A 14754-nucleotide genomic window follows, 5' to 3' on the forward strand; every position below is an offset into this window, starting at 1 on the left:
TCCTGCTCTCTAAACACAGCAGGGGGTGCCGACTTTGCAACTGAAAGAAAAACAGACATCATTTACACAGCGGCATCCAACCTCTCTGGCTCCATCCATGCGCTACTCTCCCAGACTCTCTTTTAGTCTATTGCTCCACCTGCATTAGTCATTAAAGGATAGTGTCCGTCACCGCACTCATAGGCAAAGAAGATAACACACAAATACAAACACGCAAACAGGTGCCGGGTCAGGCTTTGGGTGTGGACAGAGCTCAAGGTTAAGACACGGGATCAGCGATGTTTTGAAAAGGCTTAAATGCACTTCTGTGGATAGCGAGCTGCGCACACACACTTATACATACCCACACAAACAGCCTTCTTTATCTGTCTCTCTTATGTGTATATATACAGCAAAGAAACTAAATATGCACAGCATATACAGAAGTTGTTTGATTTGAAAGCCAAAAACCGAAACATACGTACTCCGAGAGGTACAGAAACACAAAGTCAAAAGAAAATCACGCTAGCCCCATTTGCCTTAAAAAGAAGCCAAGCGAGGGTACACAAACAGACACAGACACTTATAAACACACACACACTCTCTTTTAACCAATAACAAGCCCATGCATCTTTTAGAGGCTGGGTTGTGTCTCAGTAAGACGATAATGGCCAGGAATGAGTGCTTCTATACACAGAGAAAGAGGAAGATGCTCCAGGCAGGGCTGCTGTCGGTCAAAGGTCATCCAGTGGGCAAAGGTGAAAACAGGCTGAGCTCTACACAACTCAATCTGATCTCCAAATTTACTGACGCAAATACTCTCTCCCAACTGAGTGTTACACAAAATGCAACCATCATAAAACAAGATTTCATTAACATGTCAAATGATTGGAAGCATGTGGAGAGTGTGTGTATGGATGTTGTTTGTGTGTCTGCAGAGATGAGGCTAGATGTGTGGTGAGCTGCCCTTGGTTTTGCCTGCTGTATAATGCATCAGTCAGGAAGTTTTCCTAAAGAGGAGCCCACAGGGACCGACTCGGTGGCTGTGTCGGCTCCATGCCGGGCGCCCGGTTTCACACCACACAAGGGAGATATGAATAATGGAGGATAGCGACCGGATTGCAGCGTTACGTAGGGGCATTGTCTTGCCAAGGTGCGCCTTGTCAAGGTCCGTCATCTCGCTAATTTCTCCTCGAGAGCGAACAAAGGTGGTGTATGTTTACTTGAGCGTGCGTGCCTTTGAATATTGCTGCACATGTTTGTGTGTTTGGAAGAAAGCAGAAAGGACGAGTACCTTCTTAAAGGAGCAGTTCACTAAAATCACAGGGGTTTTTTTCATCTGTGGTAGAAAATAGCTCAAATGAAATCTGTTCAAAGTGAAGTCTGTAGATTGACCTGAGGAATTCAGACATTGCACAAGTTGAAGCGTTTGTTTTAGATGACATTTGTCAATATTTTGAGCAGCACAAGTTCTCCTTTTGCTGTGCTAAAAATAGGCATCTTATTGGGATAGCAGCTGACTCTTAGCCAAAATTCAGTCTTTTCATTGTTGCAAACCATAAGCAGAGTTCATAAGCTATGCTTTGGTAATTTGGTTGTACTAACCCTTTACTAACTCCCTTTAACGTACGTGTATGCAAAAATATAAGTCTGTAAACAAGACAAGCTGCAAGACATAGACCGAGAGAGATGACATGAAAGTGAAACTGTTTCTGGAGCTGCTTCATGTTCCGTTTTCAAACTGCCGCCCTTCGAGACAGAAAGCTGAGATCAACCAATCAGCTCTCCTGACACGCAGGTCTGCATGATGTGTTTGGGAGGTGCGTACATCAGCTGCTCTGTGGGCCTCTGCAACTTCTGCAACACCTTTCTCTGCATAGTTCTGCATGTTCCTCTGTCTATCATTGGAGAAGCATAATTTGGGCTCAACACACTGACAACCACCAGAAACTGAATCAACACAGCCTCAATTTTCTCATTCTTCAATCGGTAGCGTCCATCTTTTCTCTTTCATTTAACACTCGGGTATTCCGTCCTCTTCCCTAAAATGTTCACGCATCTCCTCTCAGAAAATGCAGGTCACAACACATCTGTAACGTCGCACACACAAATAAACCTGCGTGGTCTTACCTTTGGGGGAAACACTGCGTGACTTCTTGCTGTCAGAGGGACAGTCACTGCTGCTGTTGGGAGAGAAGCTTCTCCTCTTGCCTAGAAGGTCGTCTGTAAACATACGCATACAAAGGGAGAAAACAGCAGTCAGTAAAAAGAAGAAAGGCTTGGTAGTGCCTCTGTGTGCTCCGTGTCTACCTGCGAGCATGGCGGCTGCTTTGGAAGTGAACAGTTAGAAGAAAGAGAGCGAAACGGAGTCCAAGAGGTAAAAAGTGATGTGTGGAGAGAAGGAGAGAAACAGAAGGAGTGAAGGAAGCCACGGGCATCTGGAGATGAGCCTGTTCTGTCAGCGATGAGAGAGGCCTGTACAGATCTGCCCACTTTATTCACTCTGTCTCTCTGTCTCCGTGTCTCTTCCAACGTCTCTTTCCAACAGTTCGTCCTCAAGTGTTATCACCGTTCTTCCTCTCTCTCCCTTCTCCTCTTTCTCCCCTTTTCCCTGATGTTGGCACACAAACTTTTTATTGCAGTGAGCAAAAGCCTCTCAGCTGCTTGAGAAATTCCTCTCAGCCGACATTATGTCTATGTCGTGTTTATTTCTAGTTTTTGTACGTCCACAACAACCATCCCCTCTGTTGTTGTCCTCCCCTCGTAAACACGCTTGTCTCATATTTCCATCTGCTTCTTTCTCCTTCTGTTCTCATCTAGGTGTCTTTGAACCCAACTCCCATTAGGAGCTCGCTCTCTCTTCCCATTAAGACCGCCCCCCCCTGCCTCCTCCTCCTCCTCCTCCCTGTTGTTCCCCTCTACCTCCACCCCTGCCACCAACGAGGAGCATCTCGTGTACAATTACAGCACCCCCTACTGCCTCCTCCTCCTCTCCTCCCATCTCGTCTCTCACTCTTCCTTCCCGCCCCATTGCCTCACCTCCACCCCCCTCAAACACACCTCAAATCAATACAGGCCTAATCAGAGAGGGAGGGGATGCAGAGCACATCGCACGCAGCGCCGGCAGGAAGGAAAGAGCCGTTTGTCATCTCTCTCTCTTTCTCTCTCTGTTTCTATCTCATGCTCCTCTGATTTTTCTCTAACTCTGTTTCTTCCTCCACACAAGACAGCCAAGCCACAGCAGCAACTGCTTCCCTCCTTCCTCACTTTCTCTCCCTTTCACTTCTCAGTGTGTATTTTTAGGGATGGGGGGGTGTTTTATCCTCCCTCAAGGAGAATGGTTGCTCTCTCCTTCTGTCTCTCCTTTTCAGCAGAGCAATTTTTCATCATTTGCACAGCATGTGTGAACAGCAAGGAGAAATAAAGAAAAAAAAAAGGGGGGGGGGGGTGCGATACAAAAAACAACAACAACGTGATTGCGTCACAGCACACAACCAAACAGAGTTTGGGGGTTTCTGTCCTTTGTCCACCCCAGATAGTGTTGTTGCCTTTGTGACGGGCAGACAGTTATCAATACACGAGTGAAGCTGGAGTGGCGTCTGACCTTTAACCTTTAACCTACTACCCAAACTTATGTTCTTTCCTCTCAATAACAAGAGACTGGGGGGTTAGACAGAGATTTAGATGAGTCTCTGAGGATTTTGTTGTGCTGCTAAAGAAGCCCGGGTGTTGATGAGAGGGTGAGTGAGCAAGCGAGAGAGGGAGCAGGTTCATTAATGATCCCGTGTTTGATGTTGCCTCTCAGGTCCTGAGGAGATCCACTCCCTATACCATCCTAAAGAGACAGCAGGATGGAGGGAGGAGCGCTAATGGACAAGTACATGCACACACTTTCTCCTTTATGATCTCCCATTCTGTTTTTCTTCTCATTTTCAAAACAGGTTCAGTACATTTCTTTCAAAAACACCTCTAAAGGTCTCCATCTATCCTATTAGTGAGGTATTAACAAAGAGAGAGAGAGGACCCCCATTAGTCAAACCCCCTCTTCGACCAAACACATACACGCTCACACCCAGAGCCTCTCGTGATCAAACACACACACAGACACACACTTGAGTCGTCTCGTGAGCCGACCTCACTCAAGACACTGCATCTCCTGAGCGAGTGCCCGAGGGCCAGAGATTTGAGGGCGGAAAGCTTTTAAAGCCAATTAAATGGGGCTTCTTAGAGCACCGGCGCTCCCTTTTTATGCCGAACTCTGAGCTCTGCTAGCATCTATACTAAACCTTTTACTCCCACTAACACCGCTTACAGTCAAGTTTGCTACCCCAGGCCTTTCCCTATTACCTGCTTGTTAATACTGCTCAGGAATTAGCGGTTATGGAGTTTTATTTTAGCTTCAAAGCTGTGATTTTAACTGAAAATACTGCTTTATTATTAGGTGCACATTACCTGCTATGATATAACCCCCCCCCCTGTTTTTGCCATTTCTGGTCAACAAATAGTCTACAGGCCAACCTTTTTAAAGAAGTAGACCTAAACACACCTAGTTCTAACCTCTGCCTCAGTTCCACCTTGCTAGTTAACCTCCTCCTTATCTGCTGTCCCTGGCACTGAGAGAAAAAGATGGATGAGAAGAGAGGGACAGAAACAGAAAGAGGAAACAGCAGGACCTTAACGACTTCTCTTTCATGTTACGCCACCAGGGCGACTCATCAGGCGGGAGAGCATTCCCCTTTCTCTCTTGCTCTCTGATTTCCTTTTCCTCCCTCAAACTTCAGTCCTCCTCCTCTCCTCTCTCCATCCCATGGAGTGTGTTGACAGCTCAGACAGCCAGACTCCTTAATTCCTCTCGTACTCCGTTAATCTGTCATCTTTATCAGGCCGGGGGGGGAGGGAGGGGGGAGGGGGCGGTGGGGGCTGCGGTGGGGGGGGGGGGGTGACAGGCGGGGACGTGGGGTGGGCCGCCAGCCGCAGCCCCCCGATCAATCTCCACATTACAGCTGACAGAATGGTGCTAATAACTTATTGATCCCCCCTCCGTGCGCCGGGGCCTCCGCCGGCCCTGAAAGCCCTGCCATTGATTGGCTTACGGGCCGATGCAGCTGGGAAAGGGAGGGGAGGATGGGGGAGGATGGGGGAGGGTTGGAGGCGGTTCATGCAGTTGGGGCAAGAGGCGCTTCTGATCACACTGGGAGGAGGATGCACCACCGCCAACATGTTCACATCTCGTAACACTGCTGTGTAAACTGCTCGTCTCTTTGTAATATTCTTTCTAATAGGAGGAGAGAAATTAAGAGGAGGACACGGAAGACCACCGATAGAGAAGATTAGGAAAAATCATGAGAAGATGGCAATGTCAAAAATATGTCTGACCTTAAAGTGAAAATCTGTGACTTTGTCATATAAATAAATGTCCCATTTACAACAGCTTATAGTTATGTAACACAAGAAAAAAAATAAAATAAAAACGCGGTTAACGCTAGCTTTTGTTTTAGTCATCATAAATGCCTTGGGTCAGATTCAGTCAGTTTGTTCCTCTAAAAATCATCTGCACAGGTGGTGCTACACAACAAGTGATAGTTTCCATTAGCAGTAGACTGGGGCTGTGACAGCCACTGCTAAGAGTTCTTCATTACTTCCTTGTTTGTCTTAATTGTCACAGCTAAAAGATAGCACAACACAATTTACTCTTAGGTCTCTTTTTATAAGTCAATATAAATGGAAAAAAACATGTCAAACATACTGTACGTTTCTTTGGGTATAGTTAAAAACAAGCTTCCCTGTGCAAACAAATTCTTCCTTTGTGGCTTTCACTCTGGACACTGCTTAACAGCAAGGAAACAAGAGTTGTGAAAATATATAAAAAGAAAAGAATAAATAAAATATTAGAATAAGAACACTATATACGTATACAATGTACGAAGTTGTATTAGAAAACAACATATTGTTGCATATAGTCTATATACAGACCGTGGGAACTCAGTGACATTTCCATAATAATAAAAATTGAAATAATAAAGTTCCATCTAATATTTAATCACCTAGTGTCCTCTATCACATTATTCCTGCTTCCTTTGTCAAATCTTCCAATCTGTCATCCCAGCAATCATCTGTCTTTTTCTGTTTACAGGGTCTGTTGCTCAGCAACGGTTCATGCCAAAATATGCATATTAAATATTAACAATTAATAAACAACACAAAATTCACAGCGCATTAAAGGCTACTAAAGTTTTACAAGAATTTTCAAATCATTCTGTCTATGACACAAGTAGCAACTGAATGTAACAGTGACACTGTAACAGTATTGTGATTCTTGTCAAGTGATACTTTGCAAAGCATCATTTTACACACCAGGGATTATCAGAAAAATGACTTTGCCCAAAAACAACAACATACCAAATCAAACTCAAAATTGATTAAGAACAACTGAGACTATAGAATGAAATCCTCTGAAAGGTAGGTCAAACTATTTATTTCCATTATTAACTCAACTATGTATTCTTGTTATCTTTGAATCTCATCTCTTGATGGAAGTGTTAAGCGTCTCTTTTTGAACGTTAACTCTGAGAAACCATTTTGTTATGGCAGTGCAATTACATCCCCGTTAACCAGTGGGATGTTTTATAATATTTACTACCCACATTTCCCTTTTTGCTTCTGTATGTCAAGGCTTATATCAGCACAAATCCTGGAATGTTTACTTTGGTGTAGAATTGCCTTTCTATGCTAATAATGTAATAACTAGCTGGTAATACTTTAAAAGAAATCCTCACTCACAATCAGTTTGAAAGAAAAGGCCTTGCACAAACACGCTGGGCTGCAGACTCACACGCAAGCAAACATCTAAAACTAGGCCTTTAAAACCACACACGGAAAGGTGCGCATGCACAAACACACACAAAAATGTGCTCAAGCCCCAAACCACTGCTACAACCCCCCAACCACACACACGCCGACAGCCTGTAACTGCCTCTGGGAGTCTGAGTGTATGGAGCAAAGGAGAGAGAGAGAGAGAGAGAGAGAGAGAGAGAGCGAGAGAGAGAGAGAGAGAGAGAGAGAGAGAGAGAGAGAGAGAGAGAGAGCGGCGGCGGCCCAAAAACACCTTATCTGACTGTTTGAGTCTCCGGTCTGACCGCAGAGCCACGGTTTACAGTCTCCACAGGCAGCCAGACTCTCAGCGTCGGCGCCCCTGCCCTCCCTCCCCCTCCCTCCCTCCCTCCTCCACACCCCCACCGCCCTCCCCCTCCCTTCTTCCCTCCTCTCCACCGCTCACAGAGCTTCTGAATAGCCAGTGGCTGGGGATTGAGCGAGCAAAGGAGGGAGGGAGAGAAGAAGGAGGGAGGCAGCCCTCCTGTCTGTCCCTCAGATTTAATTAACGGCCCACTCCGGCACAGAGACGACCCAGCAAGGCTGCTTCCCTTTCCTCCTGACCCACACACACACACACACACACACACACACACACACACACACACACACACACACACACACACACACACACACACACACACACACACACACACACACACACACACACACACACACACACACACACACACACACACACACACACACGCGGAGCCGTTCGCCGCCATAGTCTCTGCTCGCCCTCCCCTGATACCACTACCCGCACTCATTCATCTCTATTTCTCCTGCCTCTCTATTTCCAAATGTTTCTTCCATCTCCGCATCCCTGTCTCTAGCTGTTGCAGACGTTTCCCTCGGTTTCTCTCTCTTTTCCTTAACTTCTTGCCTGTACTACTCCCTCACCCCTCGCCCCTCCCCTGCCCCCTCACCCTCCCACAGTTCATTGGGAGATGCTTTTGGAGGATAAGTCAAATAGTGCAGTTGATTGACAGAACAGAGTAAACACAATATCAGAGCAGCGAGCCGCGTTTACCGTCTCATCCACCTCAAAGTCAAATAATCTAAAACTTCACACCCATTTCACCCACCTAAGTATTTGGAATCGAATTTGAACCCATGTTGATTTTTGCGTAGGCACGCATCTGTATAACTACGTGTTATTTTTGTGTGTAATTGTGTGTTTGTGAATGTGTGTGTGTGTGTGTGTGTCTAATTTCACTGGCAGACAGAATTAGAGCCAGTGGCTGATCGGATTGGACTTGTTTACAGACACGAAGCGAGCCGCTTAGGCAGCCTGTTAAATCTCCCTTTAATGCTCAAACGGACAGATTTTAGGGTCTTGGACCCCCTATGGCGTCGGCTACACTGTCCTCACACACACCCCCATCACTAGCCCACACCCACCTCTATCCCCTCTTGTCCTCCTCCGTTAAGAAAACTATTCCGTGCTCTGATTTCTCCATTAAGTTTAGGAACTGATTAGGCTGGTATATTAATGGAAATCTGTCCCAAACTGGGGTCTAAGACACTGGCTGAGCTGGCTGCTGAGCAATCTAATACCCTCCACCACCCACCCACCCTGCCTGATATCACAGGCACCGTATGGACAATTAATCTGGCAGACAGAGGAGATGAGCACAAAGAGAGAGGGTATGGATGTGTTGGGTCTGGGGTGATTATGCCACTTGCTGCGCCTCTGGTTAATGGGATAAGAGGGGACAGGGTCGAACTCCGGGCAACAGTGGAGCAAAGGTATGGTCTTCACTGATAATAAGGCACCTTGTTCTTTAATTAAGGGGAAATGCATTTAGTTAAAAGTACCTGGATTATCTGATGGATGGTTTAAATTCAGGTGATTCCTTTATCAAGATTAAGAGTTCAGATTTAAATTCTTTCCTGTAGGCAAAAGCCTGCATAGATATTAGGAAAAAAATATTATTTATTAAAAATCACATTCAGTAAATATTTTGTGAGTGCACAAATAGTCAACCCTAAAATATTGCCTTGATATCAATATTGAGGTATTTGGTCCAAAGTATCATCATATCGAATTTTGCCCATATCATTTTAAAGTGAAAAGTTTGTGCTTGTGTAGCACTGCTGCTATCGGACGTACCTTTTTGAACAACACATAAACTACTGTACAACTACCTCAGCATGGTGACAGCATCCAATACAGCGTGCTGATTGCTGAATAGTGATGTGCACACAGAGGCTGTTTTACTGCCATGTGTCTTTCTTTGATGGCTGCATCATATCCTCAAACAGGCTACTTGACAAATAGCTGTGATTAAATGCGGTCTGTGTGTAAGCTGTATGAAAAGCTCTTAGCTTAGCACATGCACACCATGGTTCCTCTGCTCACATGAAACTGGATTAATGGCAAACAAAGCTATTTATTCAGAGGTAATTTAAAACAGGGGGTTTAACAAAAATCCTGGAGTGCGGCAGAGAATGTGGGAAGAACATTAAGCAATCAACTTGAGAGCAACCTTTAGGAATGAGTAATAAGCTTATGTTAAATTCCCCCAATCAGACAAATTAGAGTAAATTAAATTGTTAATGGAACCTTTACATATGTTACAGGAGATGTAAAGGGGCATATATCATGAGTCTGGATGCAAAGGAAGGAAAAAATAAACAAGTTCGACAGGAAAGAGAAGAAAGACGACACCTTCTACTTTACTTGCATTATGCATGCATACTGGCAAACCCTTTAACACACACACACACACACACACACACACACACACACACACACACACACACACACACACACACACACACACACACACACACACACACACACACACACGCACACATGCACACAAAGCCTCATGGGGATCCTACCTGTGTGTCCAGTACTGGTGCTGTGGTCAGAGGCTGACTGGCCTTCGGGCATGCCGTGCTGTCTGGTGTGGTGCAGGTTGGAGATAATTGTAGAGAGGTCACTGTCACGACTGTAACACACACACACACACACACACACAGGAAGGAGAGGACACATTTAAAAGCAGCTGCAAACAAACTTAATTTCACAGTGTGATCCAAATCAGCACGTGGAAAAACGCAGCAGCGCATTAATTCGAAGCATTTCACACACGACTTACCGCAGAAATCCTCTATCCAGACAGACCTGTCCCCCACACAGAGTCAGCAGCTACAAGTGGCTGTCCTGTCAACTGGCTCTTAGCTCTGAGGTGTGTAATACACTGTGACAGACTACCGTATCCAGCACTTTCGGGTCTCATCCCCACTCATCTTCCACACTAAGATGCATTAATGAACATATTCACAACTCATAAGTAGTTTAACAGCTTAAAACCTGATTATGGCTCTTTTTTAAACTGTGGCTACTAGCAGCTATTTTAAAGAAATATGGCAACTGAATAATGTGGAGGGACAGATGAAGAATATTTAAGATAAAATACACAACATCAAGCCTTCAACTGGGTTTACTCTATTAGTAGGAATGTGATATTTAAACGACAACGCAATCTGTGGTACATGACAGTTCTATTCTCATGCCTCTCTTCAACAGGAGGTCCGTCACCAAAAAAAAAAAAATTGTCCACAAGAGTCTCTCAGACACCCGCTCCTGCCCTTCAGCATCCAAAGGAGGAGCAGGAGGAGGGTTTACAGATTAGGCCCAGATTTGTTTGGAGCCGCTCTGTCCTTCCAGATTCTCAACCCGCTGCCTTTCTAAACTCCCTACACCAGTGGACCCACACAACTGTGTCATGGAGGTATTTTATTTGCAATCTGATTACCATCCTGATCGCATTAAATGGCATAATGATGGGAAATAGGCGCTTAGTGTTTGAGGGTAGTATGGCAGCCGCGCAGTACGAGTGCAGTCAGTGTAATGGCAAACAGCTTGTGTGGTAGGAGACGAGCAGGGCTGAATAATTTTTTTTTTTTTTTTTTTTTTTTTTTTTTTAGCTTACATGCCAAATATCATGCTATTACTGTGACATACATGCTACACATGGTAGAACGTTCCAAAGCCCAGGAGAACAGGAAGGTTCTTGTAAACTGTCATCTTGTTTACATAATGAGCCTAAAAACAAGCAGCTTTTACACATGTCAGTTTCGTGGTGTCAGCATCCTCTCGTGTGAGCAGGAATCTCATTTATAGGCCTAACTGGCAACTTTATTGAAAGCAGAATAATCTATGAAGGGGGTCTGGTATGACACGGCAAGCACAGTTTATGGGACAGAAGCGGTGAATGGTTCTTAGCTGCCACCGCTATGACGAGGCCACACTGTTTGCGGCTGCTGGATTTGGGTTTTTACAGTCCCATGATTACAGGCTCCTGCTGTAATGTCAGGCTGTCGGTCGCCAAGCTGTTTTCCACACGCTAACAGAAAAGATGAAGGGTAGTGCTGAGGGCTTCATGCTGGCCTCACCAGTCACCTCTCAGTCACAGAGAACCAATGACTCAGAAAACAGTTTCAGACAAAACACTCGCCGTCGGTTGCTAAGCAAGGAGACGCTTGATTGGACTGTAACTGCAAACTTTTTAGACTAATGATAGACTCCTTTTTTAGAGTGCAACGTGCTAAAATTAGTAGCTATCTGTGTCTGCGAGGCCAATGGTATTCTTCAAAAAGAAGATCAGATGCAGGGGAGTTTTTTTTTTTTTTAAAGTCATATGACTGCAACAGAACACACATCACACACACAGCAGTTACACACTCCACTGTAAGAATCTGCAGCCAAATCCATCAATCTGCCCGCTGCATAATAACACCACCTTCTGTCCATCATTTAAAGTGATCATGATAATGCCATCTTGAACTTCTCAGGGAGGTGATGGGGTTATTATCCTGTGGCGAAGTGGCCGCTCTAAGCCATGAACGGCAAGGACATTGTTAGTTGGGTAATTAGCGTACTTCTCCTGAGCCGTCCCGCCTCAGCTTGGGCTAATGAGGGCCTAGCCCTATCTCCACCCACCTCGGCCCTCCCCCCACCCCGCTCTTTCTGTGGGTGGAGACAAGGTCATACTCAAGCCATGGAAGATGGAGAGAGGGGGTGGGGATGCTGTTTAAAACCCAGTCACCTGAGTCAGCGCTCCCTAAGGAGCTCCTAAGGCAGGGGTTAGCTGGGAAGGACGGTGGCCTCGGAGAGGATGGAGGGGGGTTATATCGAGGCTGCTGGGCCTGACAGCTAAGAAGGACATGAGCCACCTTCTTATCACCCAGGTGCACACCGGAGACAATCATCTCAGCCCTAAACTGGTCAATACTGCCCCTTCATCACCGGACACAGAACAGACACAGTGACCCAGACACCGGGGTAACTAATATGCGTTATTACTCAAAGTCTATCACGAATACCACTGGTGTCCAACATTACTGATTATATTCATCTCTAGTAATTAAATTTCTACTAAGGCTGGGTATCATGTCAAAAGTATTCCATTTCAAATTCTGATATTTGAAACTTTTTGATAATTAATGCTCACGACATGTTTTAGGTAACACGTAAGTCCTAATAATGTTTTTTTTTCAATGCTCTGTCTTTGCAGTTAAAATACAATTGGCGTCTTATGTGAATTACTTTTTTAAAACCCTCACAGCAACTGAAACATGTTGCTAAATCTCTATAAAAATGAAATAAAATGGAAAGTACTCCTGAAAAAGTTGATCTTTTCTTTTGTCAAGATAAAAAACATTATGCTCCTTTCAACAGTGGGCGTTACTATTCAAAATAGGCTAAACAACATGAAAAGACTCTTGCTGGCACTGGGAGTCAACTCAGTATAAAAGCCCAGCAGTGGCCTGCTGTGGCATTGGCACATGGTGCTGAGGTGGCGGCGCTGGAGGTCACAGTGTGAGCTGGCAGAAGCTGGCAGCCCAGGCACCCTGACGCCATGTCTCACACCACCACTGGGAAAGTGCTGACAGACAGACAGCAGGGATGTGAAGGTGGAGGAGGAGTCAGAGAGAGAGAGACAGGCTGCAAGCGCTGTCTAACATCTGTTGCTTGCAGGTTTACTCCCCTCATTGGCTCAAGACAACAGCCTGAACATTGCCTGCTCCTACCTGTGCAGGTGGCCCAGAGCAGTGTTCAAATATTACCAGGTGATGTAGTATTCAGCATGTAGAGTATGAACACAGGCAAAAAGATAAAAAAAAAAATTAAAAAAATTTAAAAAAAAGAGGGAAATGAGTAAAGTTTCTCCGGAGCTCCGTAAGAACAATTCAAGTATTTTCTTTATAAAATACTTCGGTACACATCACGTCTAAAGCAGGAATATGGATCTGTTCCATTTACATTTCATGTTTTGTTTGATTCCTGTGAGCAACGGAAACACAATTGTCATGCTTCTCACAGCTGAATCGAAAGGCAGCCCACAACTGGGAACCCTACAAGCAGAGATGGTAATGAATAAATACAGAAACAGATACATAAATAAGTAAGAGTAGCCCGGCTCCACTTCTCATTGTTGCTCCTCCGCTGTATAGGCTGACATGAGGTCGATAAAGCAGCCAAGGGAGGAAAGAAAAGTACAGGGGAAATAGAATAGTAAGTCTGCCATGTTACATTTAGATCCTCCGGAAAAAAAACCTTTTTTTTACTCTTAATTTCTAATCTGGCGTAAACTTTATGAGCTCCTATTATCCTTTTCATCTTTCTAATTTGGAGATAAATTCTTTAGCAGTTGTAAGAAACATTTGAAAAAAGGAAATGATCTCTTATATTTACAGGATGTGATGTCATTCCTTTGAGCACACAGTTAGTCTGTTTAAGGCTAAAGCTCTCATTATCTTCACCTGATTTCAGCCTGCTGTATGACAAGACATGGTCAATAATAAACGCTATATTCTTCACATATGGAAATAATGAACTTCATGCTTCAAGCCAATGCTAAATCTAAGACTAAACTGCTGGAACACTGCTGACCGTCTTTTTGTTAATCCCATGTTTTGACAGGGAGTTAATAGAAAAACCACTGCTCTGTGCGGAAACAATGAACATCTCGCTGCTAGCCAACGCCCAATCAACTACTAAATTACTGCGACTGTGTTACCATGGTAAATGCGTGTAAACAAGGCCAAAAACTTTCGAAGCGGAAAGCTCCTCTAAAAAGCTATAAAACCTTCAAGCTCCCTAATTAGTGCTTTAGGGGAGAGCCATTTCCAGTAATTTCACACTGTCCGTGACCCCTTAGTGGCATAAGGCAATGACAGTTGTTCAATAAAGCCAGAGGACAAAATGATAAATGCAACAGCTTTCAACTGTGTTTTGCAACAGACATACAGCAGCTAACTCAGCATCAGTCTTTTTTGGGCAAATTGAGTACAACGTCAACATTAACAAACATAAGCCAATGTTGCTCCATGAAAAGATGCAGAGAGTGGACTGTAAGGGGAAAACAAAAGAAATACTCTGATAGGAAGTAATAATGTGAGATGTTTGTAAATGTGCATGAATGTGATAAACTTCTGTTTCCTTCTACAAGTAATTTCAATAAGGATCCTTTTATCAGCATCAATCTGTAACAAACGCTGCAGCTTTTTTCTCAATGAGCACCAAAGCTCCCGCTGCAGCAACGTTTCACTGGGGTAAAAAAACACAGTTGAAAGCTTTAACCAGGTCTACCAAAATTGCAGCCACAATGACTTGAACTATAACTTTTCTGCTGAGAACACAAAATGACAGGAAAAACAATAAGATGGGAGTATGGGCAGTTGAATTTAGTATGTTGCTTGTTTCTATCAGCCTTTTTTTCTGTGCTGAACAGATGAACACAGCAAAAGAAAGGAGATCCCGTGTTGGGCTGTACAACTCACCTATATGACAGCCACCCTTCTTCTATTGTCTACTAAGTCTGCAAATGTAAATATTTTCTTCCCCTTTGTAAATTATTTGCACATAAGTGATCAAGTAAAAAATGG

The 14754-nt window shown here is 44.4% G+C and overlaps 1 protein-coding gene across 2 annotated transcripts in view; it reads right to left on the reverse strand.

Moving 5' to 3' along the window:
* The window catches only part of samd11 (sterile alpha motif domain containing 11), a 52320-nt gene that overhangs the window by 19900 nt on the left and 17666 nt on the right, over positions 1–14754 (reverse strand). For both annotated transcript variants that reach the window (XM_069140814.1, XM_069140815.1), the window contains exons 4-5: positions 9700–9809; positions 2110–2202 (exon numbers count right to left, since the gene is read on the reverse strand). In XM_069140814.1, coding sequence (XP_068996915.1) covers positions 2110–2202; positions 9700–9809 — 203 coding nt within the window. The remainder of the gene's footprint in view (positions 1–2109; positions 2203–9699; positions 9810–14754) is intronic.

Source organism: Embiotoca jacksoni, unplaced genomic scaffold (assembly GCF_022577435.1).
Source record: "Embiotoca jacksoni isolate LCO1_2020_lvr unplaced genomic scaffold, fEmbJac1.0.p SCAF_9, whole genome shotgun sequence".
In the NCBI taxonomy this organism is placed as follows: Eukaryota; Metazoa; Chordata; class Actinopteri; family Embiotocidae; genus Embiotoca; species Embiotoca jacksoni.